This window comes from Prionailurus bengalensis, chromosome D2 (genome assembly GCF_016509475.1).
Source record: "Prionailurus bengalensis isolate Pbe53 chromosome D2, Fcat_Pben_1.1_paternal_pri, whole genome shotgun sequence".
NCBI lineage: Eukaryota > Metazoa > Chordata > Mammalia > Carnivora > Felidae > Prionailurus > Prionailurus bengalensis.
Window position 1 is genome coordinate 56,292,179 of NC_057351.1, and position 23,715 is coordinate 56,315,893.

A 23,715-nucleotide genomic window follows, 5' to 3' on the forward strand; every position below is an offset into this window, starting at 1 on the left:
ATTGTGGGAGGAGGGCCCAGGCCCCGCCGGAGAAGCCGTTTAGGGTCGGTACCCCAGGAACCCGCCCTCTGGCCAGAGGGACGCTGGGTTGTGGCATTTCTCCAGCTGCTCCCTACAGGGAGAGAACCCATGGGGCCTAAAGTCTTGGCCTCTGACCCTGGGGACGCCCAGCCCAGGCCTGCCCCAGCACCAACAGTCAGGGGGCAGCAAATTTTTAACTAGACATACTGATCATTAACAGGGTAGGAAGGAGTCCAAACTCAGCCTCGCGCAGGGGCAGAGACCAGCTGGGCTTCAGGCCTCTTGCAGAGATGCTGGGCCGTGGAGTCTGGTCTTCCCTGAGGCAGGGGCTGAGCAGGGGCTTGTCCAGGAAGGTGGGGGGCTGGGCCTCAGGAGAGGGAAGGAAGATGGACATTGCAGGCATCTACCCCCCTGTGACCACCCCCTTCACTGCCACCGCGGAGGTAGACTATGGGAAACTGGAGGAGAATCTGCACAAATTGGGTGCCTTCCCCTTCCGAGGTAAGTGGGGCCTGTCCTCTGGGGGACTTGGGGGGAGATGTGGATGACCCCAATCTCCTCAGCCAGTGAGCTACTCAGAGACAGTTGGGTACCCCGGTGGTCCTTTATGGGAAAGGAGCAGGGGGCACTGGTCTGGAGTCAAGAGACAGGCCAGAAGCTCCTTGCTGCTTTGCAACCTTGACTGAATCTCACTGCCAAAGTGCCTTCTTAGAGCAGCATGATTGTGGGGATCAAACTAGATAATGGGTATAAAAGTCCTTGTCAACCAAACACTGTGCAGTTGGGAAGGCAACTGGGGGTGTCACGTGGCAACTCAGCCAGTGGGTTCGTCCCCCTAAAAGCCGTGTTAGCCCACTCTCTTCTGGGCCAAGCCTCCCTTGGCAGAATTCCTGTTCTGGATCCTCTGACTCATGTCTCTCTTTACACGTGGATCTCCCCTCTTTGAGGCCTGGGACCAGATGTCTGTGACAGTCAACACACGACACAGCCACAGGCACAATAAATGAAGGAAAGAAGAAGTGGTCAGTTCCTCCCATCCTGCCCTGCCCACCCTCATCTATCACCCATGACGAGTCCCTGAGACAGTCATCTCATTAGCCCCATTTCACAGATGGGAAGCTGGGGCTCAGAATGACACAATCACTTGCCCAAGTTCCCCAGGTCTGACTGCAGGACCATACTTGGTTTCACTCCACTGCACTAACCACTGAATCACTAGACCAGACTGTTTCAACAAATAAAGTATGGTTGGCACCAGCTTTGGGAATGGAGAGGTTCTGACTGAGGCAGGGCAAGGGGAAAGGGAGTCTAGATTTAAATCACAGCTCTGCCACTGACTTAGCTTTGAGATAATCTTTCTAAACCCCACTCTCCCCATCTGACACGGGAGTAATAAGGTGTACATCATAGGATGGCGGGGAGAAAAATCCAAGAGAGTGCAAATGAAAGCATGCTATAAATAGTTAAAGGGCGATATACATTAGAAGGTATTGATCCAGTGATAACAATTGCTAGAATGACAGCACCATTGGCATTGTGGGAAAAGCTGCTTTATGACAGTGACTGCTGGCCTGACTGAAACCCCATCCCAGTGCTGAGGTGATGCGACCCTTCCCTAGGGCATAATGAATGCCCTGTGGATGCCCACATTGAGCAGTGACACAAACTCTAAGTAAATTTCTACTTGGGCTCAGTTCACTGGGGCCTGAAAGTCTGGACCGAGGCCTGGGTCTTTTGAAGCAAACTGAGAATCTTGAATCTTTTATTTATTAAAAAAATTTTTTTAAGTAATCTCTACACCCAATATGGAGTTTAAACTCAGGACCCCAAGATCAAGAGTTGTATGCTCCACTGACTGAGCCAGCCAGGCACCCCTAGCTCCTTGAGTCTTAAGAGGAGGGAAGACAAGACTCTTCTTCACCTTCCAGGTTCAAGGACACCCAAGTGCAAAGGGTAGGGAGGGTGAACTTTGCATCCAGTGTCTGCCTGCTACCCAGAGAATCCACGGATACCCACAGGCTCTTCTCTGGACCCTTCCCTTCCTTCTGCCCACTCACCCACTCCTGCAGAGGGCATGGAGGTGCCCAGGAGCACAGGCTGCAGTGGATTTGGCAGGCCGCGGGCCACAGGTGCCCACTAACCTGTCTCCCATGCAACCCATACAGGCTCCTGTTTCTGCCTCATCTCTCTCTTACCCACACGCCAGGGAGGCAGTGGGCTGTGTAGAAGGAGCTCAGCATCGAGAGTGAGAAGGCCTGGATAAAAGTCCTGGTGTTGCTGGTTACGGCGACCTTGGAGAAATCACTGAACCTCTCTAGTCTGATTTCCTCATTTTAGAATGGAAACTGAGCCACCGGGTTAATGCATTCCTCTCAAGGAGCTCCAAGTGGGAGGCCCCGGCACAAGGAATAGAGCTATAGGGTCCTGTCGCTGTTCCCAGGACACAGCCAGAATGCCCAGGAAAGGAGCTGTGAGCAACTTTAGCCGTACAAACAATGTTTCTCTGGCCCTATCCGGGCCCCCAGGGCTGGCTCTGCAGCCCAACACTCAGGGGCAGAGAAAGAAGCCATTGCATACCACATAGCCAGGGCCTCCTGTGATAAGTTAAAGGTCCTCCAAAGAGGAGGTGGGAACCTACTCTTGATGAATCAGTGAACAGTTAAGAGATTCTTCTGGAAGGTATTGCCAAAACTGTGTAGCTCTCTATTTCTACTTGTTATTGCATTGTTAAATTTTCCTGATTATATGAATAAAGAGTATCATTCTTAAATGAAAGTTATAACTAGAGACTGGAAGGTAAGATTGTTGCAGAGGGGCCATTTGGCTCTGAACTCACTCCCACAAACAACCTCAGAGATGAACTTTGAATTGTTATTTCCACATGAGGTTAGTGGATGACCACAGAGCTACTTCAGCAGGACTAGAAAGAAGATGTTACCCATAAAACTATGAGCTTGTATCTTATTCCCTTAGTATGTAGACTGGGGATATTATGGTATATATTGAAGCCGTTACTTTGTTAAATAAAATACTCTGCTTAAAAAAAAAAAAAACCCACAGGGTAGGGGAACCTGGCTGGCTCAGTCAGAGGAGCACGTGACTCTTGACCTTGGGGTCATCAGTACACTCATGTGTACACTCCACATTGAGTGTAGAGATAACTATATAAACAAACTTTTAAAAAAAAATCACAATTTCTACAACCCTGTTTTGGTATTTCTTCACTTTAAAAAAGTGAAATATACTGAGGCACCCGGATGGCTCAGTTGGCAGAGCGTCTGACTTTGGCTCAGGTCATGATCTCACGGTTCGCAGGTTCAAGCCCCGCGTCGGGCTCTGTGCTGACAGCTCAGAGCCTGGAGCCTGCTTCAGATTGTCTCTCTCTCTCTCTCTCTCTCTCTGCCCCTCTCCCTCTCATGCTCTGCCCCTCTGTCTCAAAAAAAAATGAACATTCAACAAAATTTTTAAGTGAAAATTATTTTTAAGGAAAAAAAAATTTTTTTGAGTAAAAAATATGTTTTTTTTTAATGTGTTATGTGCCTCTGGAAGAAAAATAGAGTGGCCCAGGCCTGTTTCTCCCCCCGAGACGCTCTGATATAATTTCGGATTGTGGGCCAGGCTTTCCATTGTCTGTACCCACAGAGAGCCTGGCCAGGTGGTCCACCTGCTCACAATCTAAACTGTGCCCTTTAACCAGGGCACATGGAGGAGGGGGGCACATTCTGGGTTTGCAGGTGCCTCACTAAGACAAGAGGTAGCAGCCCCCATCCTGGAATGGCCCCTGAGATCTGGGATCTGGTGAATCCCTCTGTCCTGTCTGCTCTGCCTTCTCAACCCACTGCTTGTCTCCCCCCAGTTATGACCTCATGTTATTCTAGAATGAGCTCTTTCCTGGGCCCCTTTCCTTCTGGACTCTGCTTAGTTAAGGCGGTTGGGGCTGCAAATGGGGATGGGATGTGCTAAGCTGCCAGCAGGGGTGGACCTTGAATGGAAGGAGACACCTGTGTCAGGCAGCCAGGGATGGATGCCAGCCTGGCCAAGGGGGTCCTTCAGCCATGGTCAGTGGTTCCTGCCTCCCCCCACCCCCGGGGAGGGGGCACAGGAATAGAGAAGGAGAGAAACCAGAGATTGGAAAATAAGAAGGCTTGAGTTGCAGAATGGGTCTTAAGCAGAAGGTGGAAGAAACTCAGAACTGGGGAAGCTGCTTTTCCACTCACCTTGGGACTAGCTGTCAGGTGGGAGACAGGACTTGGGCCTCAGGAAATGCCTACCAGGTTGGACATGAGGGATGCTGTGGCCTCTTCCCCCCCCCCCCCCGCCCTGCCCCCCCAACCACCTTCCTCACAATGGGGTTCATTGCTGAGGTGGGAGGGGCATCCTAGGAAGGGTACAGCTGGGGCCCTACCTGCCAGACAGCCTCTGGGAACCTACCCTTTCAAGCATGAACCATACCATCCGGGCTCCTCCACTCCCAGTGTGCTCTTAGCTCTGCCCGCCCAGCCTAGGGTCCTGGAGGCCTTCTTGGAGCTCATCCAGCAACCATCATGCAGGGTGGTGCTGGGGACTGCCCTCTTACTCGGAGGGGGAGGCCTCATGCTGTGGATTCAGAGGAAGAGGAGAAGGAAGGCATCCGCCGCGTCTGCACAAAATGTGCAGGAGCCACCGGAATGTCACAAAGCAAAGAATGAGAACTGGATTAAATCTCACTTTAGTCGCCTCTCCGAAGAGAAGCTGGCCTCCTGCAGCAGCACGGACACCCCACCACCCGAGAGCGGCAGTGGAGAAGCCAGCACCACCATTCACATGGAGACTCTCACCACAAGGCAAAGAGAGGTGGGCACAACTCTGAGCCGGGAGTCCTTCACCAGCAAGCAGAGGACGTCTGGGGCCTCAGTGACCAAAGAGACCCACAAGGAGTCTGCAAAATCCTCGTCCATGGACGAGCCCACATGGGCCGCTGTGGCTGCCTGCACCAAGGAGATTGACACCCTAGGACAGCAGCTGGCTAATTCCATGTTGCAGCGTGCCATAGCTTACCAGAACTCAGGCCACCTGGAGTCCAGAGACGTCAACCAGGAGGAGCTGAAGGCCCTCGAGGAGGTGGAGTTGAAGCTGAAAGGGAATTTCCTCACCCAGCGGGAAGCCACCTTAGCTGGCGCGAACCACACACACGCCATCCATGGCCACGGTCACTATGGACACCAGGGTCATCCGAACCACCAGAGCCACAGCCTGCCCAACCGCAGCCACCAGACCTACCACCCCTTTGAAGCCACCTAACCACGGATGGAGACGCCCCTTTCCCCCAACAGGGCTGGCACACAATTGCAGGCCTGTTTTCTCTCCTGTGGCGAGATGGTGCCACCCAAATCCCTTCTTCCTGAAGGGCAGGCCCTGGGCCCCTTTGGCTCTGTGAGTACAGTCTGCCACAGAGGATGGCCCCCGATAGAGGGGGCGGGGGTGGAAGGAAGCGAAGCAGCTGAGACAGACTCTCAGGCCCCTGAAGACCCACCGGGAGAAGATAGAGGCAGAGCCCACGAGCAGCTGAGAGCCCCACACTGATGCCGAACGCCTGGAACTGAGCCAATAAAGCCCTGTATACCCTCACTCTGGGTCTGGGGGCTCTGTGGCCAGCCTCAGCACTGGGAAGGGATATGGGGAGAGGCTTCCTGCCCCCAAAGTCCTCTTTGTGTGGGCCTTTATGCTAGGCTGATTCAAGACTCCGTAAATCAGAAAAAAAAAAAAAAAAAGTCCATAAATCTTCTCCGGGTCTCAGGTTCTGGGGGTTGGGCTGTCTCCAGGGAGCTCAGCACCCACCAATCTGCTATTGCCAGAGAAGGAGGAAGCAGCCAGGTGTGTGGGGTGGCGGGGGGATAGACAGGCTTTCAGAAGCTCGTAAGCAAACTGGGATGTGGGTCTCCTGTCCTGTTTGGTGTCCTCTTCACCCTGCCTGCTGCTTCTCAAGTCGTGTGGCATCCTGCACTGCAGTGCCCTCCCCCTGCCCCCCCTGCTTCCCCCAGCCCACTGGGACCTGCGTTAGTGCCTCCCACCACCTGCCTACAGAGCCCCTGTGCCCCATACTCTCCCTTCTTGTTTATGTTCTTAATGCCGGGGCTGCCGCTGATGCTAGTGCTACTAATTAGTAGTATTACTATTAATTTTTTTTCTTTTCCTGTTCAGACTTTAGTCTACGCCATGCTGTGTGTTGTTACAGCAAAGCCCCCATTAGGAAGGTTTGCAGTGTCCCCGTTTTGCAGATGAGACATGTGAGGCTCAGAGGTGTCATTCGCCTGATAGGGCATAGACACTATGCGATGTTGTTGGAGGTGGAGCCCAGCTCTGCCCGACTCCAAAGCTCAGACCCCAAATCCCTTCCTTGTGCTGCCCCTTAGGCCGGTGCCTCGCCGTCCCCACACGGGTCTCCCTTACTCATGCTTATCCCTGCCCTCTTCCCCCGTGTCCTGACACTCTCTGTGCCCTCCCACAAGCCTGGGACTCTCCCTGCCTCCTCTTCCTGGGTCTAAAGAAGCCGTTTCTGGGGCAAGGGATGATCTCCAGTGAGGCAGCTATCTCTCCGGTGACTTGAGAGAGGTCAGCTCTACAGCACTGTCTAACCCCCCAATGACTCCTTTACATAGAAGTGTCCCATTTGCATCAATTGTGAACTTACCAGTGTTTCCCAGCCTGTTGGCCTCAACCTGTGGGAAGAAGGTCCCCCGAATCCTTGCAAAGGATGTAAAAATCTACAAACACCCTAAGTGTGGTCAATTGATTTTATGGAACATAATTGGAAGCATTTGAATATTTTTATTTTTATTTATTTTTAAGATTTTATTTAAATTTTTATTTTATTTTATTTTAGAGAGAAAGCACGAGCAGGGGAGAAGGGCAGAGAGAGAGGGAGAGAAACTCTTAGGCAGGCTCCACGCTGAACCGACATGGGGCTCTATCCCGTGACCATGGGATCAAGGCATGAGCCAAAATCAAGTGTCGGGACGTTCAACCGAGTGAGCCACCCAAGCACTTCTGAAGATTTTATTTTAAGTAATCTCCATACCCAGCGTGGGGCTCGAACTCACAACCCTGAGATCAAGCGTCACATGCTCCAGGTGTGTCTGGGTGGCTCCATCAGTTAAGTGTCTGACTTAGGCCCAGGTCGTGATCTCATGGTCTGTGAGCTCGAGCCCTGAATGGAGCCCCACGCCGGGCTCCACGCAGAGGAGCAGAGCCTGCTTGGAATTCTCTCACTCTCCCTGTCTCTGCCCCTTCCCCTCACTGTCTCTCAAAATACAAAAAAAAAAAAAAGAAAGAAAGAAAGAAAGAAAGAAAGAAAGAAAGAAAAGCGTCACATGCTCCAGCGACTGAGCCAGCCAGATGCCCAGTATTTGAATATTTTTAACATTACTAATAGTGACTTTATATAAATACTAATATACATATGCTTTAAAATTTTTTTTTAACGTTTATTTATTTTTGAGACAGAGAGAGACAGAGCATGCACGGGGAGGGTCAGAGAGAGACAGGGAGACACAGAATCTGAAACAGGCTCCAGATTCTGAGCTGTCAGCACAGAGCCCGACGTGGGGCTTGAACTCACGAACCCCGAGATCATGACCTGAGCCGAAGTCAGACGCTTAACCGACTGAGCCACCCAGGTGCCCCATACATATGCTTTAAATTTAAAATACTTCAGAACTTCATAACAGGGGTGCCTGGCTGGCTCAGTTGGTAGAGCACACAACTCTTGATCTCAGTGTTGTGAGTTTAAGCCCCATATTGGATGTAGAGACTACTTTAAAAAAATAAATAAGGGAGCCTGGTGGCCTCAGTCCGTAGAGCATATGACTCTTAATCTCAGATCAGGGTCATGAGTTCAAGCCCCAACATTGGGTGTGGAGCCTACTTTAAAAATACAGTAATTAAATAAAAAATAAAAAGGTAAAATACTTTATTGCAAAAATATTAATGGAAAAAAATGGGGTCTGTCATACTAGAAAATGTTGGAAGCTGCTAAATTAGACAAAAAGCAAGGGTGGTGAGGTGTGGCTTCTGAAAGTGATTGTAAAAATGCATAAAATGCATGCGTTTATCCGGAAGATCTTAAATCCCTTATTAAAAGTTTATTGCATACAATTTCAGATTGGCTAATTAGGAATTTGGAATTTTTAAAGAAGTTTAAAACTGGCAAAATTCAACTAAAGTCTGCAAGTTAGTACCTCACCAGCGCTAATTCTCTGGTTCTGATCATTGTACTAAATAGTAAGACCTTATCATTGGTGGAGGTTGGGTGAGGGAGGTGTGGAAATCCCCTGCACTATTTCTGCAACTTTTCTATTAATTTAAAAGTAGTTCAAAATGTCAAGGTTTTATTACAGTTGTGCCATAGGGAAAATGGCCACTAAGCCACCAACTCAAGTATATTCTCTTGGTAAGGAGATAGGCATCCCCAGCCCCAAACACTCACTCCTCTTCCCAGGCCGCTCTGGCTCCCTGGAGTGGCCAGCCTGACCATGGCGCCGAGAGAGAGTAGCCTCTGTGATGAGCCCCTTTGTCTTGCAGCTGGAGGGGACGGGAGAGGTTCCTGAGTGCGGCCTCCCCTCCACACCAGCCATCCTCCTCCACCTCAGATGGAAAGCTGCCACCCTTCTCATTTAAGGCTTGTGCACTTTCTCCTGACTCCATAGTAATTACAGCTAACACGGCCGGCAGGCTGGGTTCTCATCCAAGCACTTTATACATAGTATCTCATTTGAGCCTCACAACAATGCTTTAAGGAGAGCACTAATACTCTCCCATTTTTCATGTGAGGAAGCTGAGGTTTGGTTAAGCCGCGTGCCCAAGATCTCATAGCTGATCAGGGGCTGCACTGAGAGCTACACCCAGGTTCCTCTGAGTTCAGAACCGCTCCCTGTCTTCACTCCCCCACCCATCTGGGACCCTGGCCCTTCCACTCCTCCAGTCCCCTCGCTGCACCAGCAGAGAGAGGCACATCGGGCCTGAAACTGGGCATCCCTCCAAGGAGAAGGAGGGGGCTCTCGGCGGCATCAGTTCACAGATTTCAGGGTGCTTTCTCTTACCTTTTCTTGTTCGGGCCTTTAACGTAGCCTTATAAGGTAGGATCAAAATGATTTTATTACCATCCCAGAGAAAAGGAAACAGGGACTCAGAGACCTGATATAACTAACTTCCTCAAAAGCCAGAGGGGAGTTGGGTCCAGTGCGTCCCCGACTCTGTGATACTCCCTCTTCCCTAGCCTGGCCTGGCCTCCTCCTCGGGAGTCAGGCCTGGGTCAGATGCTCCTTTACAGGAGACAAGGGAAAGGCCACCGGGAGTCTTGAGCACAGGGGCCTGCTTCCTGTCTGAGAGTGCAAGACCCAGCGGTCTTAACTGCTCAGGGGCCCGTGGCACGGGCCGCCAGAATGAAGCGGGACTTGGGAGTGAGTGGACATGGCTGAAGAAGCAGCTGGAGTAAGAACCGGGCTGGGCGGTGGGGGCAAGGTGGGGGCAAGCGGGCAGGGTTGGGGAGGGAGGGAGATGTCTTTGGCATTTGCACAGAGAGACTGGTGAAAGCCTGACCTCAGAATCCTAGTCAGAGGGTGCTGGTCCAGTTCTCTCCAGGGTTGGCAACTCAAGAGTGGGGGTGACCCACTAGGAAAGCACTAACAGCGTTTGTACCGAGACAGAAGGAGGCTCCTGGCCTGACACAGAGAAATGGATCCTGAGGAGGCAGCACAACAGAAGCCAAAAACTATTTGCCTCAAGATGCTCCCTACAATATCACCAAGGCAAAAAGCTGGCAGGGGGTGGGATTGCTAAGTATCCAGTGAGCCATTCTGGCAGTCCACTGAGTGGAATCTAACGGTGAAGCGAACAGCATGGAAAAAGGTTTGTGGTGAAAAGTTGACTCTACATCACATTGTGTCCCTTAAGGATGACTCACGGGAACAGTCTCTCTTGGTCCCGATGCCAGGAAACTGTGTGTTTCCCCTGGGCAGCTGCCTTGCTTTTATCTGGAGTTCTGCATATCTGTCAGCTGATCACATTTCCCTTTTAGCTCGGACTGTCAGGAAGCTCCAAATCAAAATGATGGCCCATCTTCCTCAACGGTGCAGTGGGGATTTTGTATTGTAGATCAGTATCGCCTCCAGCTTTCTTTTCATTCCTTTCTCCCAAGCAGTCTCCTGTTTATTAATAGTCTCGCCGTGCCGTATGCTGTATTTGCCATCTATTTAAGAACAGTGTTTTGAGGATGGACTGGAGTAGAGAGGAGGAAGAAGAGGGTAGAGAGAGTTAAATGAAAAAGCGGAGAGGAGGATGGTTTTACTAACCTTCCCTTCGGATTCAGTCAAACAGCATCAAATCTCCTGGTCTCTCATGGATTTATAAAAAAGAGTTGACACCTTACCTGGTGATGTTAGAAACTTCTCACATGATCAATAAAACAGGAAAACGTGTTTTCACCCACTTTCAACCCACTTTTCACCCAGAAAACTGGCAAATATTAATTCTGACAATACCTGGGGTTGACACGGATGAACACTAACAGACTCTTCTATGTGCTGATGGGGTATGAACTGGCTAATGAGAGAGATGTTTGGCCTGTGAAAATGCACATACGTGTGACGCAGCAATTACAAACCTAAAGAAACCGTGGAGAAGCTCAGACATGGGCACAGAAGACTGTAGAACATGGTTGTTTCAGCATTGTTTGTAATAGCAAAACTAAGGAAACATTCTAAGTGTCCTCGGAGGGAAAATGAAAAGTAAATTGTAGCCTGACTTCAAATAGAATATTCTGTAGCCGTTAAAATGAATGAATCAGACCTGTGCGCTGCTATGGACAAAGCTCACAGCATAATCTTGAGCAAAAATAGCAGACTGCAAAAGGTTGTATGATCTTGATTCCATTTCTATACGGTTTAAAATGGCCACAACTGTTATATGTTGTTTATGGGTCCATATGTATGTCTTAGGGTATAAGACTTGAGTGGGAACAATAGCACCTGAGTCAGGACGGTTAGAGGAGGAAGAAAAACGTGATAGGGGAGGGTTGCCATGACTGTTGGGTACGCACCTGTGGGTTACATTATCATCGATTCTTTGGGGTATAGCTGACACATTTCATTAACACAAAGAAAAACGGTGTGGACACTGTGACCGCAACTGGGTGAAACATTCTGCCTGCCTCAGGACAAAGATGAGAAGGAGATACGCGCAAAGCTATGGTGTTGGGGAGGTAGGAACCTGTGTGAGTGTAACACCAATATCCTGGTTGTTCATCAGGCTTCGTGGTGCAGGGCTCCAATGGCGAGTTCCCCTTCCTGACCAGCAGCGAGAGGCTGGAGGTGGTGAGCCGAGTCCGCCAGGCCATGCCCAAGGACAAACTGCTGCTAGCTGGCTCTGGCTGCGAGTGTGAGGCCACAATGCTCTGGGCCCTAGGGGTACTTGGGGGTGCCTGGGGTGGGAAGCCAGGCTCCTTGGCCCTGGGGCTGGTTCAGCCTGCTGGTTCCTTCCCTTCTGCCCCCCTTGCTTGCCCCAGGGTCCTAGCCCTGCCCTTCTGCCTCCTGCTCTCACCCTCCATGGCCTACAGGGAAGACTCCCTCTTTCCTCCTGCAGCCACTCAAGCCACGGTGGAGATGACTGTGAGCATGGCCCAGGTTGGGGCTGACGCAGCCATCGTGGTGACCCCTTGCTTCTATCGTGGCCGCATGAGCAGCGCCGCCCTCATTCACCACTACACCAAGGTAGGGTGTGAGGGTTGGGCATGGGTTTGGGGCCTGGGACCAAGGGAAGGCTGGACGAGGAGAGGAGACTGCCTGGGGAGAGGAGGCAGAGAGGCCAGGGGCCAAGGGGTGAGCCTACTTCCATGAATGACACCTGTGGGACGGGAGGGATGCCCCCAGGAGCTAGCCGCCACCTGGTGCCGGGCCACTGGCCCGGCCACACTGTGTTGCTGTTTCCTCCCCTCTCAGATGGTCGGAATGATGGTGTCTTCCTCACAGGGTTGTTGTGAGGACTAAGTTCCATCAGAATATAGAGGACTTAGAACTGAGCTTGGCACACAGAAAGCACTCATGAAATATTACTCATCAATTGCTTACAAGCAGGGCACGTGGCACTGTGACTTCTAGTCCAGGAGGTAGGCCTGTCCAGGGGCCCCGTAGCGCCCCAGGCCCGGAGCTGGTGGTGGTGGGCTGGTGGCGGGCCTGGGGCAGCTGCCCTCTGCCTCTCCCCTCTTCTCTGCCTCTCGCAGGTCGCTGACCTCTCCCCGATTCCTGTGGTGCTCTACAGCGTCCCAGCCAACACGGGGCTGGACCTGCCGGTAGATGCGGTGGTCACGCTTTCCCAGCACCCAAACATCGTGGGCATCAAGGACAGTGGTGGCGATGTGAGTGGCAGCAGCTCCTGGCTGGGGCTCCTTCCTCTTCTCCTGTGCTAGCGACTTCAGGGAAGCTCTGGAACCCGCTCCAGTCCTGGGCTCCTGTTTGGGTTCTTTCCATCGTGTGGGCTCTCTGGGGCTTTGTCTGAGTTCTGGGGTGGCTCTCTGAGGCCTGGGCTCTCCTCCCACTCGCTCAGCCCCCTTCTCCGTTGGTGTTGAGGCTCTGGGTGCAGCTCTCACCCGGGTTTGCTGTTGCAGGTGACCAGGATGGGGCTGATTGTTCACAAGACCGGGAGGCAGGATTTCCAGGTGTTGGCTGGATCGGCTGGCTTCCTGCTGGCCAGCTATGCCGTGGGTAGGCCTCCCGCCGCTCTCACACTGGGTGGTACACCCAGGACCCGTGCCCACCCACCCCCACCACCCTGGGTGTGCTGGGAGAAACCATGCAGGCTGCATCTGGGTCTGCAGAGGGCCCTTTGCCAGCCTGTCTGCTTGGAAACCTTAGAAGTCTCAATATTGGGTGCTTACGAGTGACCTTCTTGGGCAGAAGAGGGTGGCTCTGTACCATCCTTGGTCTGTATCAGGGATGCCTGCTGTTCTAAGTCCTGAGCTCGGTGCTTCGGTAACAGACTTAGCTCCTCTGATCTCACCTTGTAAATCATTCTCTGAGGACACAGGCCTTAGGGCCTCTCCTCTCATCCAGGAGTCTGGCTTCCTCTCACCTGGGTGCTAGGCCGGAAGGAATTGTCAGACCTGTAGGAATGGGCCAGGGACCTTCAGCTGCCTGATTCTGTTCCAGTTCAAGGTCCCGGGAATGTCACCATTGGACCAAATGAGCTTGTCTGTTGTGGGTCAAGGTGCTTGGGTTCGGGTTGGTTTTAAGCCCTCAAGAGGGAGGAGAAGAAGCATTTTCTCCCTTCGGCTGAAGCCCCAGCAAGTGCAGATCTGAGTTACTTTTCTGGTGCTGCAGAGGGCAGTGCCCATTCCTTTTTTCTGGTCTCCAAAGACTTTGGCTTATTGTCTAGGACCTTGCACGTCTCTCCTCTGCCACGTCACAGTCTCTAAAGAGCAATGGCAGAAGAGGGGACCGATTGAAGCCTCGTTCCTGAGGGGGGCAGCTGGAAAGAGCACAGGCTCTGGAGGCTCGGGGATGTGAGTTGGAATCTCAGCTCTGCCATGTACTGGGTACCACCTGGCAAGGTGTTCAAACTCTCTGGGCCTGAACTTCTACCCTCTAAAGCAGGGGGGTGTTACAAGAATTTGAGAGCATTGGCCCCGTGTCTGCATAGTGCCTGGCACAGAGTGGGGATCAGTAAATGGCAGCAAAATAAGCTCATTCCAAATTTCTCACTCTCCAGTCTTGAGGCCACTCCTAACTAGACTTAGAATCACATCCCAGGCTGGCAGAGTGGCAGGGCCTCCTGAGATCACAGCCAGCCCGTTTTCATTGCCCAGATAAGAACAAAGAGGACCGGGAGGTCTATGACTTGTGCAAGTTCATGCAACCAATGGGAGGAAATGCCTGGTCTCCTGACTGTGTCCAGAGCTCTTTCCACTGCCCCCCACCCCCAGCACTGTCCCAGGCTGAATTCACTGGGGGGAATAAGATTTCAGAAGAGCAAAGGCTTCCCATCCACTCCACCCCCTTCCCGCACGGATGAGTCAGGGGGCTATTTATTAGAGGATCATGGAGGTGTCAAGTGGCAGGTGGGACTTTACTCTGGGAGGTGTATTGGGGGGGAGGGGGTGCACGGAAGGAACTGTTCTCAGGTTAGCCTCAGGCTCTGTTCCCTGACCTTCAGCCTGTGGGATTCTACTTCAAATATGCTGGCAGCTTTTCTCTCTGGAAATCTGTTCTCTGTGGACTCACAGAGCATGCCTTTGACATGGCCGGCCAGTGGCACAGAAATCCACATCCTCTCTCCCCAGAATAAGGGGTGCTGGGGACCAGGGTCTGACATTGTCTGTGAGAAGAGGCTCTGGCTGATGTTCTGCATCTTACTCTGGGGCAGGAGCTGTGGGGGGCGTGTGTGCCCTGGCCAATGTCCTGGGGGCTCAGGTGTGCCAGCTGGAGCGACTCTGCCTCACAGGGCAATGGGAAGATGCCCAGAAGCTGCAGCACCGCCTCATTGAGCCAAACACTGCAGTGAGTTCCCAGCCAATGGCCCCAAGGCGCGGGGTGGGGGGGAGGAGGGGGTGTCTGTGTCCTCACTGGAGCAGGAGCCAAGGCAGGCACAGGGGTCCCCACTTAGCCTCTTTCCTTTCAGAAAGTCCTTTTAGAGAATATCCCAGTGTGGGAACTCCTTGTGCCTCTCCAGAAAATCATGACTTCAGACAAAGTTGAGCCCTATTGGTTGCATTGGAATTCATCTAGGGTGCTAGTTAAAATTCTAATCCTTTAGGCCCAGGAATAAGCCTTGAAACAAACATCTTGGCTGATTGTGGTGACATAAGTAATCCCGGGACCTTGCTTAGAGATGCACTGCCTAGAAAGAGTGAGCCGTGGGCCTTTCCATCAGCTTTATAAAGGGCCAAATCCTGGAAAACAGAATGATTGGGAATAAAGGAGTTGGAAGGCTGGAGGCATTCAGAGCCCAGATTTCCCAGGAGAGTTTTGTCTTCAAATAGTCTATTTCTGAGGCATCTGGGTGGCTCAGTCAGTTAAGCATCCGACTCTTGATTTCAGCTCAGGTCATGATCTCATGGTTCGTGCGTTTGAGCCCCGCATCAGGCCTTACCCTGAAAGCATGGAGCCTGCTTGGGATTCTCTCTCTCTCCCTCTCTGGCCCTCCCCTGCTCACACTTGCTCATGCTCTCACTCTCTCTCTCTCTCTCCAAATAAATACATAAACATTTAAAAAAATCTATTCTGCAGTCAGACGGTGTACCCCAATTCCATATTGGGCAAGTCAAGGAGAAGAGCCAAGGTGGAATGCCTGTCAAGAGCCAGGCAGTGCTGTTCAGAGCCACACTGGAGTCTGAGGCAGGAAGGAAAATGTGTGTTCCTATAGACACATTTATATATATTTTTTATTTTATTTATTTTATTTTTTTTATTTTTTAAATGTTTTATTTTATTTTTGGCAGAGAGAGACAGAGACAGAGACAGAGACAGAGACAGAGTATGAGTGGGGGAGGGGCACAGAGAGAGGGAGACACAGCATCTGAAGCAGGCTCCAGGCCCTGAGCTGTCAGCACAGAGCCCAACACGGGCCTCAAACTCACAGACTGAGAGATCATGACCTGAGCTGAAGTCGGACGCTCAACCGACTGAGCCACCCAGGCGCCCCTCTATATTTTAAATTAAACTTTTAATTATGAAATAACTGTAGATTCAGATGAAGTTGTAAGAAATAATACAAGAGAGTCCATGTACCTGTCCTCTAGTTTCCCTCCATGGAACATCTCACAAAATTAAAGTACAATATCACAACCAGGATTTTGACATTGATATAGTCAAGATACAGAGTATGTTTATCACCAGAAGGATCTCTCATGTTGTGTTTTTATGGTTACACTACTCACCTCCTACCTCCATCCTGTCCTTAACTCCTGGCAACCACAAATACATTCACTGTTTTTATTGTTTTGTCAGCTCAAGACTGCTATGTGAATGGAATCAGAGTATATAACCTTTTTTTAAAAAAAATGTTTATTTATTTATTTTTGAGAAAGAGAGAGCATAACGGAGGAGGGGCAGAGAGAGGGAGACAGAATACCAAGCAGGCTCTGAGCGGTCAGCACAGAGCCCTACGTGGGGCTCAAACCCATAAACCGCGAGATCATGAGCTGAACTGAAGTTGGATGCTTAACTGACTCAGCCACCCAGGCGCCTCAGAGTATATAACCTGTTGCAATTGGCTTTCCTCACTCAGCATAATTCCGTGCAGATTCAAAGTTGTTGCCTGGGGCAATAGCCCATTCCTTTTTATTGATGAATAGTGTTTCATGGTACAGCCATACCATAGCTTGTGTAACCATTCACTTGTTGAAGGACAACTAGATTGTTTCCAGTTTGGGACCATTTTTTTCTATTTTATTTTTTTTTAATGTTGTTTATTTTTGAGAGATACAGAGTGCAAATGGGGGAGGGGCAGAGAGAAACACAGAATCTGAAGCAGGCTCCAGGCTCTGAGTTGTCAGCATAGGGCTGGACTCAGAGCTCAATGACAACTGTGAGATCATGACCTGAGCCGAAGTCAGACAGTTATCTGACTGAGCCACCCAGGCGCCCCAGTTAGGGCCTATTAAAAGTTGCTATGAACATTCATGTACAAGCTTTTGCGTGACCTTAAAATTTCATTTTTCTGGGATAAATACACAGTTGGTAGGTCATATGATGATTGCATGTTTAGTTTTTTAAGAAACTACCAAAATGTTTTTTGGAGTGTTTTACATTTATATCAGTGTAAATGTATGACTGACTCATTTTCTCTGCATCTTTACCAGCTTTAGGCACTGTGACTACTGTTTAAAACATTTTAGCCATTCTGATAGGTGTGTTGTAACACTTCATTGTGCTTTCAATTTGCATTTCTCTGATAGCTAATGCTATTGAACATCTTTTCATGTATTTATTTGCCACCTCTATATCTTCTTTTTGTCCTGTCCCACCATCTGTATATCTTCTTTAAAAAAATTGTTTTCAATATTTATTTTTAGAGAGAGAGAGAGAGAGAGAGAGAGAGAGAGAGAGCAGGGTGGGGCAGAGAGAGAGGGAGACACAGAATCTGAAGCAGGCTCCAGGCTCTGAGCTGTCAGCACAGAGCCCAACATGGGGCTCAAATTTACAAACCATGAGATTATGACCTGAGCCGAAATCAGACACTTAACCGACTGAGCCCCGCCTGAGCCCCAGGCACCCCTATATCTTCTTAAATTAAATGTCTGTTTATGTCTCTTGCCTATTTTATGATTGGATTTTTTTTTTTTTTACTGTTGAATTTTGGAAGTTCTTTCTTTATATCTTTTAGATACCAGTCCTCTGCGAGGTATGTGGTTTGCAAATATTTTCTCCGAGTCAGTAGCTTGTCTTGTCATTCCTTTTTTTTTTTTTTTAAGTTTATTTGTTTATTTTGAGAGAGAGAGAGAGAGAGGATCCCAAGCAGGCCCTGCACTGTCAACAAAGAGCCTAACATGGAGCTCAAACTCACGAACCATGAGATCATGACCTAAACCAAAATGAAGAGTCAGACACTTAACCTCCTGAGCCACCCATATGCCCCTTGTCATTCTCTTAACAGGTTTTCTACGGGACAAAAGTTTTTAATTTTGATGAAGTCCAATTTATCAATATTTTTATTTGTATTTATGCTTTTAGTGTCAACCCTAAGAAGACTTTTCCTAGCACTAGATGGTGAAGATTTTCTCCTGTTTTTCCTAAAAGTTTTATAGTTTTACAAGTCCATGACCCATTTTGAGTTAATTTTTGTAGGATGTGTGAGACTTAGGTGGAGGGTTTTGTTTTGTTTTGTTTTGTTTTTCTTTTCACTTCTGGATATTCACTTGCTCCAATATTGAAAAGATGATCTTTCTTCCATTGAATTACTTTTGCACCTTTGTCAGAACTCAGTTGGGCATATTTGTGTGGTTCCATTTCTGGGTTCTCTGTTGCTTCCATTATCTATGTCTATCTATTCCTCTGTAAAACCATACAAAATTATTCTAAAGTTTATATGCAAAGGCCAAGGAATTAAAAACTAGCTAAAACAATTTTGGGAAAAAATAACAAAGTGGGAAGAATTAGTCTACTGATTTTAAGATTTAAAAAAAATTTTATTTTATGTTTATGTTTGAGAAAGAGTGTGTCAGAGTGTGAGCAGGGGAAGGGCAGAGAGAGAGGGTGACCCAGAATCTGAAGCAGGGTCCGAGCTGTCAGCACAGAGTCCGGCATGGAGCTCGAACCCACGAACCATGAGATCATGACCTGAGCTGGAGTCAGACGCTTAACTGACTGAGCCACCCAGGCGCCCTTGATTTTAAGATTTATTATATACCTACAGTAATCAAGTCTGTGTGGTTTTGCAGAAGGTATTGAATTTTGTCAGATGCTTTTTCTTCATTGATTGATATGATCATGTGATTGTTTTTCCTCTTAGGCTGCTGATACAGTGAGTTACGTGGATAATTTTCTAATATTGAACCAGACTTGCATTCCTGGAATAAACCCCACATAGTCATGGTGTGTAACTTGTTCGTATGTTGCTGAGTTACATTTGCTAATTCTTAGTTGAAGATTTTTCTGTCTATGCATAGGAGATATTGGCATGTAGTTTTCCCCCTTTTTTGGCACTTTGTCTGATTTTGGTATCAGGGTAATAATAGCTTCATCAGTTGACTGGGAAGTATTCCCTCCTCTTCTGTTTTCTGGAAGGCACTGTGTAGAATTGGTGTTAAATCTTCTTTAAGCATTTTTTAGAATTCTCCAGTGAGGCCATCTGGACCTGGAAATTTCTTTTGAGGGGAGGTTTTTAAAAGTACAGCTCTGCCCTTGGCCTCCACTGACACCTCCCTGACCTGAAGGGGTAGGAATGCTTCCTTATTGCTTCCCACCTGGCCTCCACTGACTTTGCAAATATGTCTGGGGAGAGTGGCTTCCTTAAGTGTGGGCGGTGGTGTGAAAAGTTCTGACTTTCCTCCCTGGGCCTCTGCTGAAAACATCTGTTGTGGAGGGGGCAAAGTGGGGGGTAGAAGTTCTGGCTCCCAATTCAACCTTTGCTAGCCTGGGTGGGGGTAGGGCTATGGTTTTTTTCTGGGGTACTTGGCTGGAGCAGAGTGGTGATGGCCTAAAAGTTTTCCATCTTGCTGGGCTGCAACTTCTTGGTCCTTGGCTTGAGTGAACAGGCTTTTTTGGGAGCTTTTATTATCTGTACCCATTGAATGCATTTCAGCATCGCCGGCTGCTTCAACTTCAAGTGGAGGCCAGGGAACTTACTGCTGTGTTCCTTGGGTCCTGAAGTCCCTAGTTCATCTTCTTTCTCTCTACCTTTTGGAGTCTCATGTTTGTTTTTATATAATGTCCAAGGTTTTTTAGTTATATTTGTTGGGAGGAATAGGGCAAAGTACATTTATTCTCTCTTCCTGAAAGTGGAAACTCTAAGTTTCTTTCTTTCTTTCTTTCTTTCTTTCTTTCTTTCTTTCTTTCTTTCTCCCTTCCTTCCCTTCCTTCCTTCCTTCCTTTCCTTCCTTCCTTCCTTCCTTCCTTCCTTCCTTCCTTCACTTCTTTTCTCCAGCCCTGAGATCAAGAGTTGTAGGCTCTGAGCCAGCCCTCTAAGTATTTTTCTAAATGGTAATCCCTCCCCGTAGAACATTAAACTATTTGAAAAAAATTTTGAAAAATTAAAAAGTAAGTATATTAAAACATCCTTCTTCTAGTTTTAAGTATTATATATATTAAAAACATAATTTATTATAATTTTGCTTTCCCAGCTTGAATAAAAACAACCTCATCAAAAATTTGTTTTTCTGCATCTACTCCTAGAAAAAAAAAAATGAACCAATGAAAAATGCACAACACATGTATAGAAGGGCCCGCGTTTGCTTTTGCCTCAGGTTACATGTGGCAGGGCATGGGTCTGTTGGATCTGGTCTTTGTTTAAAACATTGACACTTTGTTCATTTATGGATTTTTTTTCTTGCATCGGTTTTGATTTTTTAAAAAATCTGGCACTAAATATTACTTACCTTGATGACTGATTTCTTTGGCATTCCCTTAAGTTTTGCATCTGAGCTGGTAGTCCCAGGCTAAGCGGGTAATGTTTTGTTTGGGTAAAGTGGGGGGTGGGCTCTAGATCTCCCTCACAGCTTATAGGTTTACCTCCAAGGGGCAGATTCACTCAGAGTTAGAGAAGGGACAGCTGGGGAGGCAAGCACGAGTCTCCTGGATGTGACGGTCCTCCTGGGATAGGATAGTCTATTCAGAGGGTGAAAGAACTGCAGAAGTGAGGCCCATCAGGGAACACACTGTCCTTTGTGTACTGGACATGCCACTGGGGTGGGACCTCTGCTCTCCACTCCCACCCACCTGCAGGAGAGTCGGTCCCAGAAGCTGCATTCCCCCAGGACAGGAAAAGGGGTAACTTTTAGGTCTCCTGGGATCGGGTCTCGCAGTGGCATTTTTCTCGTATGACTCTAGTGACGTGGGGTCGGTGTTGTCCTCTCCCTCGCTCTACAGATGAAGCAGCGGGCGGCCCCTTGGGAAGAGAGGATGTGTGCTGCCGTCCTAGCTCTCTGCATGCCATCCTGCCTTACTCTCCACTCTGTGCCTCCTCCTGTGCCAACTCTGGGCACACACTCAGGAATGCCTGGAACACCTTTCTGCTGCCTGGGCTGTGGGCTCAGCCACCCCAGGAGCGGCTTGATGTCACCCTATTGCCCTGCTTGAACACAATGTCCTTCCTCCGCCTTCCCACCCAGCCGGCCTCCTGCCCTGGCTATATTTAGGACTTTCCATGTTCTTTACACACCAAAGCATTCAATTCTTTCTGTGGGTCTGAGGAGGGGGCAACTCTGAGATCTTATACACCTATGGTGGACGAAGACTTTTTTCTAGGTACTTCTTGTTTCTATCCTCTCTCCTAGGTCTTTCCCACCCTGCTCAGGTTTTGGGTGAAAAGCCCAGGTTATTGGAACATCATGGCTGAGGCCAGGCTTAGGAGGAGGGTGGCTTGTCACTCATTCCAAGAAAAAATTCCCTGGCGTCGAGTGGTAAATAGTTACTAGTCAGTCATTCATCAGTGGCTCTCAACTTTTTTACCCCAAGAAACCCCTTTTATTATTTTACCCTTCGTGAAGCCCACCCTTCCAAGGTTTTAACTTCCCTTCAAATAAAACTTTATTAAGTAATGATTACATTCTTAGTTTTTGGGTAGTCAAAGAGTCTTCTAACACTTCTGATCAGCATGAAATAACCAGTGGCTATGCCAAAAGCCAAGAAGCTCGATAATTCATTTTCTGTAAGACCCCATGCATGATTTTAAGTTATGACAATAGCTTATTTTTTTAGAACTTGCTCAGATTTAGTGAGCATTTTTTTAGAACTTGCTCAGATATAGTAAGTTCATAATATAAGGTTACACAGTGAAACTTGTCAGGGCAACTGATGCGTTGTTTTTCAGAGTTGGGGTCAGCGAGGCGCTATGGGTGGGTGGGGGTCCCTGCTGCAGGGCCAAAGTCTGGACTATGCCTAAAGTTCTCACACACCCTTCCCCTTCCTGACTCCCAGGGCACACCAGGCCTGGGAACTGGTTCCTGGAACCTGGGCTGCAGACCTGTGATGATCTAGTGCCCAGGCCCAAAGTATTGCTATCTTCTTGCATCCCAGCTTGATGACCAAATGCCACTTTTCTCCCCAATGGGGTGGATTTTACCCCTAAAACCAGAGGAGGTGACTTCCTTCCTTAATCTGAATTTTTGGCATTGTGTTCTCTACTGCTGACCTGCCTTCTGGTCTCTCAATCCGGATTTCCAATCTACCCTGGTGTCACAGATTTGATAAAGTTACTTTACAAAGGGGGGCGCCTGGGTGGCTCAGTCGGTTAAGCGACAGACTTCGGCTCAGGTCATGATCTCTCAGTTTGTGAGTTCGAGCCCCTCATTGGGCTCTGTGCTGACAGCTCAGAGCCTGGAGCCTACTTCAGATTCTAAGTCTCCCCCTCTCTCTACCCCTCCCCTGCTCACCCTCTGTGTCTCTCTGTCTCTCAATGATAAATAAACGTTAAAAACAAAAAGTTACTTTACGAGGGGAGGAGGGTGGGAACCTTAACTTTCTGAGAGTGACATGTGTCTGGATCCCAGACATGTGTGGGCAGGGATTCCCCAGTTTCTTCTAAAAGGCCCTGCTTCACAGGTGACCCGGCGCTTTGGGATCCCTGGGCTGAAGAAAACCATGGACTGGTTTGGCTACTACGGAGGCCCCTGCCGCGCCCCCTTACAGGAGCTAAGCCCCACGGATGAGGAGGCGCTGCGTATGGATTTCACCAGTAATGGCTGGCTCTGAGAGCAAGGAGAGGCCATGCCTGGCCTGAGCCCATCTCGTCTTCCTGCCTTGTACCTGGAGCTGAAGAGGCACATGGGCCTGTTTCCCTAGTTCAGCCTTGCAGGTAGCCTCTGACCAGGCTCTGCTGTGCACACCCACTTCCTATTTTCATAGTCCTATGACTGCTGGCATTTGTATCCTGAACTCTGGCTCTCTAGAGACCTTCAGTCTGGGAAGGAGCAAGTGCTTTCCTGTGCCCCAGGACATGTGACTAGGAGCCAGAGGGGAAGAACAGGGGGGGCAACCAGGTGCAAGGAAGGTCATGTATCTTACTGATGGGAAGACCGCTGAGACTTGGGGTATACACCTGAGCCCAGCACATGCAGCACAGAGCCCGGGCTATTCTTAAGAACCCAAGTTCTGACTCCTTCCAGGGAAAGTGGTGGGTTAGGAAACCTGATCAGAAAAGCATCACTAGCCTTTGAAATCCAACCCCACTCCCACCCCGTCTGCATTCCAGACACAGCGCTCTTTCCTAAACCCATTTAGATCATCTCATAGTCTCATCTCTAGCCTTGATCTTAACTAGAGAGCACAGACCCGGCCCAGTGACTTACCAGAATTGGTAAATAATGACACCTGGTGGATAAATGTTACATTCTGGGAGACTTCTAGCTAACCTAGGTCTGAAACATTAGGGAAGAAGACTTGGCCTGAGTCCTGGCCATCCTCTTGCCTGTAGGCACTGTGCTTTTGTTGTTAAAAATAATATTTTGTTCTTGCAATAAAGTTGAGTAAGTTAAAACAGTGTGGCTATGTAAAAATTGACACTTCACTGCTAAGCAAGCCTTAGGTTTCCTGCGTAGATGTCAAGAACCTTCCTAGAGGCAATTTAACTTTTTTTAAGTTTATTTATTTTTGAGAGGAGAGGAAGCATGTGGTGGGGAGGGACAGAGAGGGGGGAGGGACAGAGGATCTGAAGCAGGCTCTGCACTGACAGCAGAGAGCCCAGATGTGGGGCTTGAACTCAGGAACCATGAGCCAAACTCAGGAACCTGAGCTGAACTCTGACACTTAACTGAGCCACCCAGGCGCCCTGAAGCAATTAAACTTGTCAAGGCCTTCTCAGCTTTGAGAGAGGCCTTAACAATACTCAGCAAACATAGGTATTAGATTAGCAGTGGCCTAGAGGAAAGGCTTAGTTGAAGTTTTGAGTGGGAGGCAGGAGGCAAAAAAGTTCAACTAAGATATTTAGAAACATGTAGCCCATTAATCAGAAAGGTTGCTTTCTCCAAAAATGTTTAACTTTTAGTGATACTTGACTAGTGGCAGTAAACCA

General features: G+C 49.0%; 2 protein-coding genes across 7 annotated transcripts; both read left to right on the forward strand.

Moving 5' to 3' along the window:
* The first annotated feature begins 1 nt into the window (after position 1).
* Positions 2-23,181, forward strand: HOGA1 (4-hydroxy-2-oxoglutarate aldolase 1). Of its 6 annotated transcripts, XM_043597151.1 has the most exons (8): positions 8-522; positions 11,305-11,433; positions 11,638-11,765; positions 12,275-12,409; positions 12,659-12,755; positions 14,413-14,546; positions 15,276-15,397; positions 22,248-22,337. In XM_043597151.1, exons 1-8 carry the CDS (start codon positions 312-314, stop codon positions 22,249-22,251), a joined length of 960 nt encoding a protein of 319 aa, XP_043453086.1. In that variant the 5' UTR covers positions 8-311; the 3' UTR covers positions 22,252-22,337. The 6 variants fall into 6 exon arrangements, with proteins under 6 accessions (XP_043453088.1, XP_043453086.1, XP_043453083.1 ...); XM_043597148.1 differs by lacking the exon at positions 15,276-15,397 and having other exon boundaries at positions 22,248-23,181; XM_043597149.1 differs by lacking the exon at positions 12,659-12,755 and having other exon boundaries at positions 22,248-23,181.
* Positions 4,350-5,628, forward strand: CD2H10orf62 (chromosome D2 C10orf62 homolog). The gene has a single exon (XM_043597154.1). The coding sequence runs from the start codon at positions 4,615-4,617 to the stop codon at positions 5,299-5,301; it is 687 nt and encodes a 228-aa protein (XP_043453089.1). The 5' UTR covers positions 4,350-4,614; the 3' UTR covers positions 5,302-5,628.
* Positions 23,182-23,715: the final 534 nt, after the last annotated feature.

Coding starts and splice junctions, on each gene's coding strand:
- HOGA1 (XM_043597147.1), top strand. CDS start 312: ATGCTGGGCCGTGGAGTCTGGTCTTCCCTGAGGCAGGGGCTGAGCAGG. Junction 11,766..12,274: donor TCATTCACCACTACACCAAG/GTAGGGTGTGAG, acceptor TGCCTCTCGCAG/GTCGCTGACCTCTCCCCGAT. Junction 12,756..14,412: donor GCTGGCCAGCTATGCCGTGG/GTAGGCCTCCCG, acceptor ACTCTGGGGCAG/GAGCTGTGGGGGGCGTGTGT.
- CD2H10orf62 (XM_043597154.1), top strand. CDS start 4,615: ATGCTGTGGATTCAGAGGAAGAGGAGAAGGAAGGCATCCGCCGCGTCT.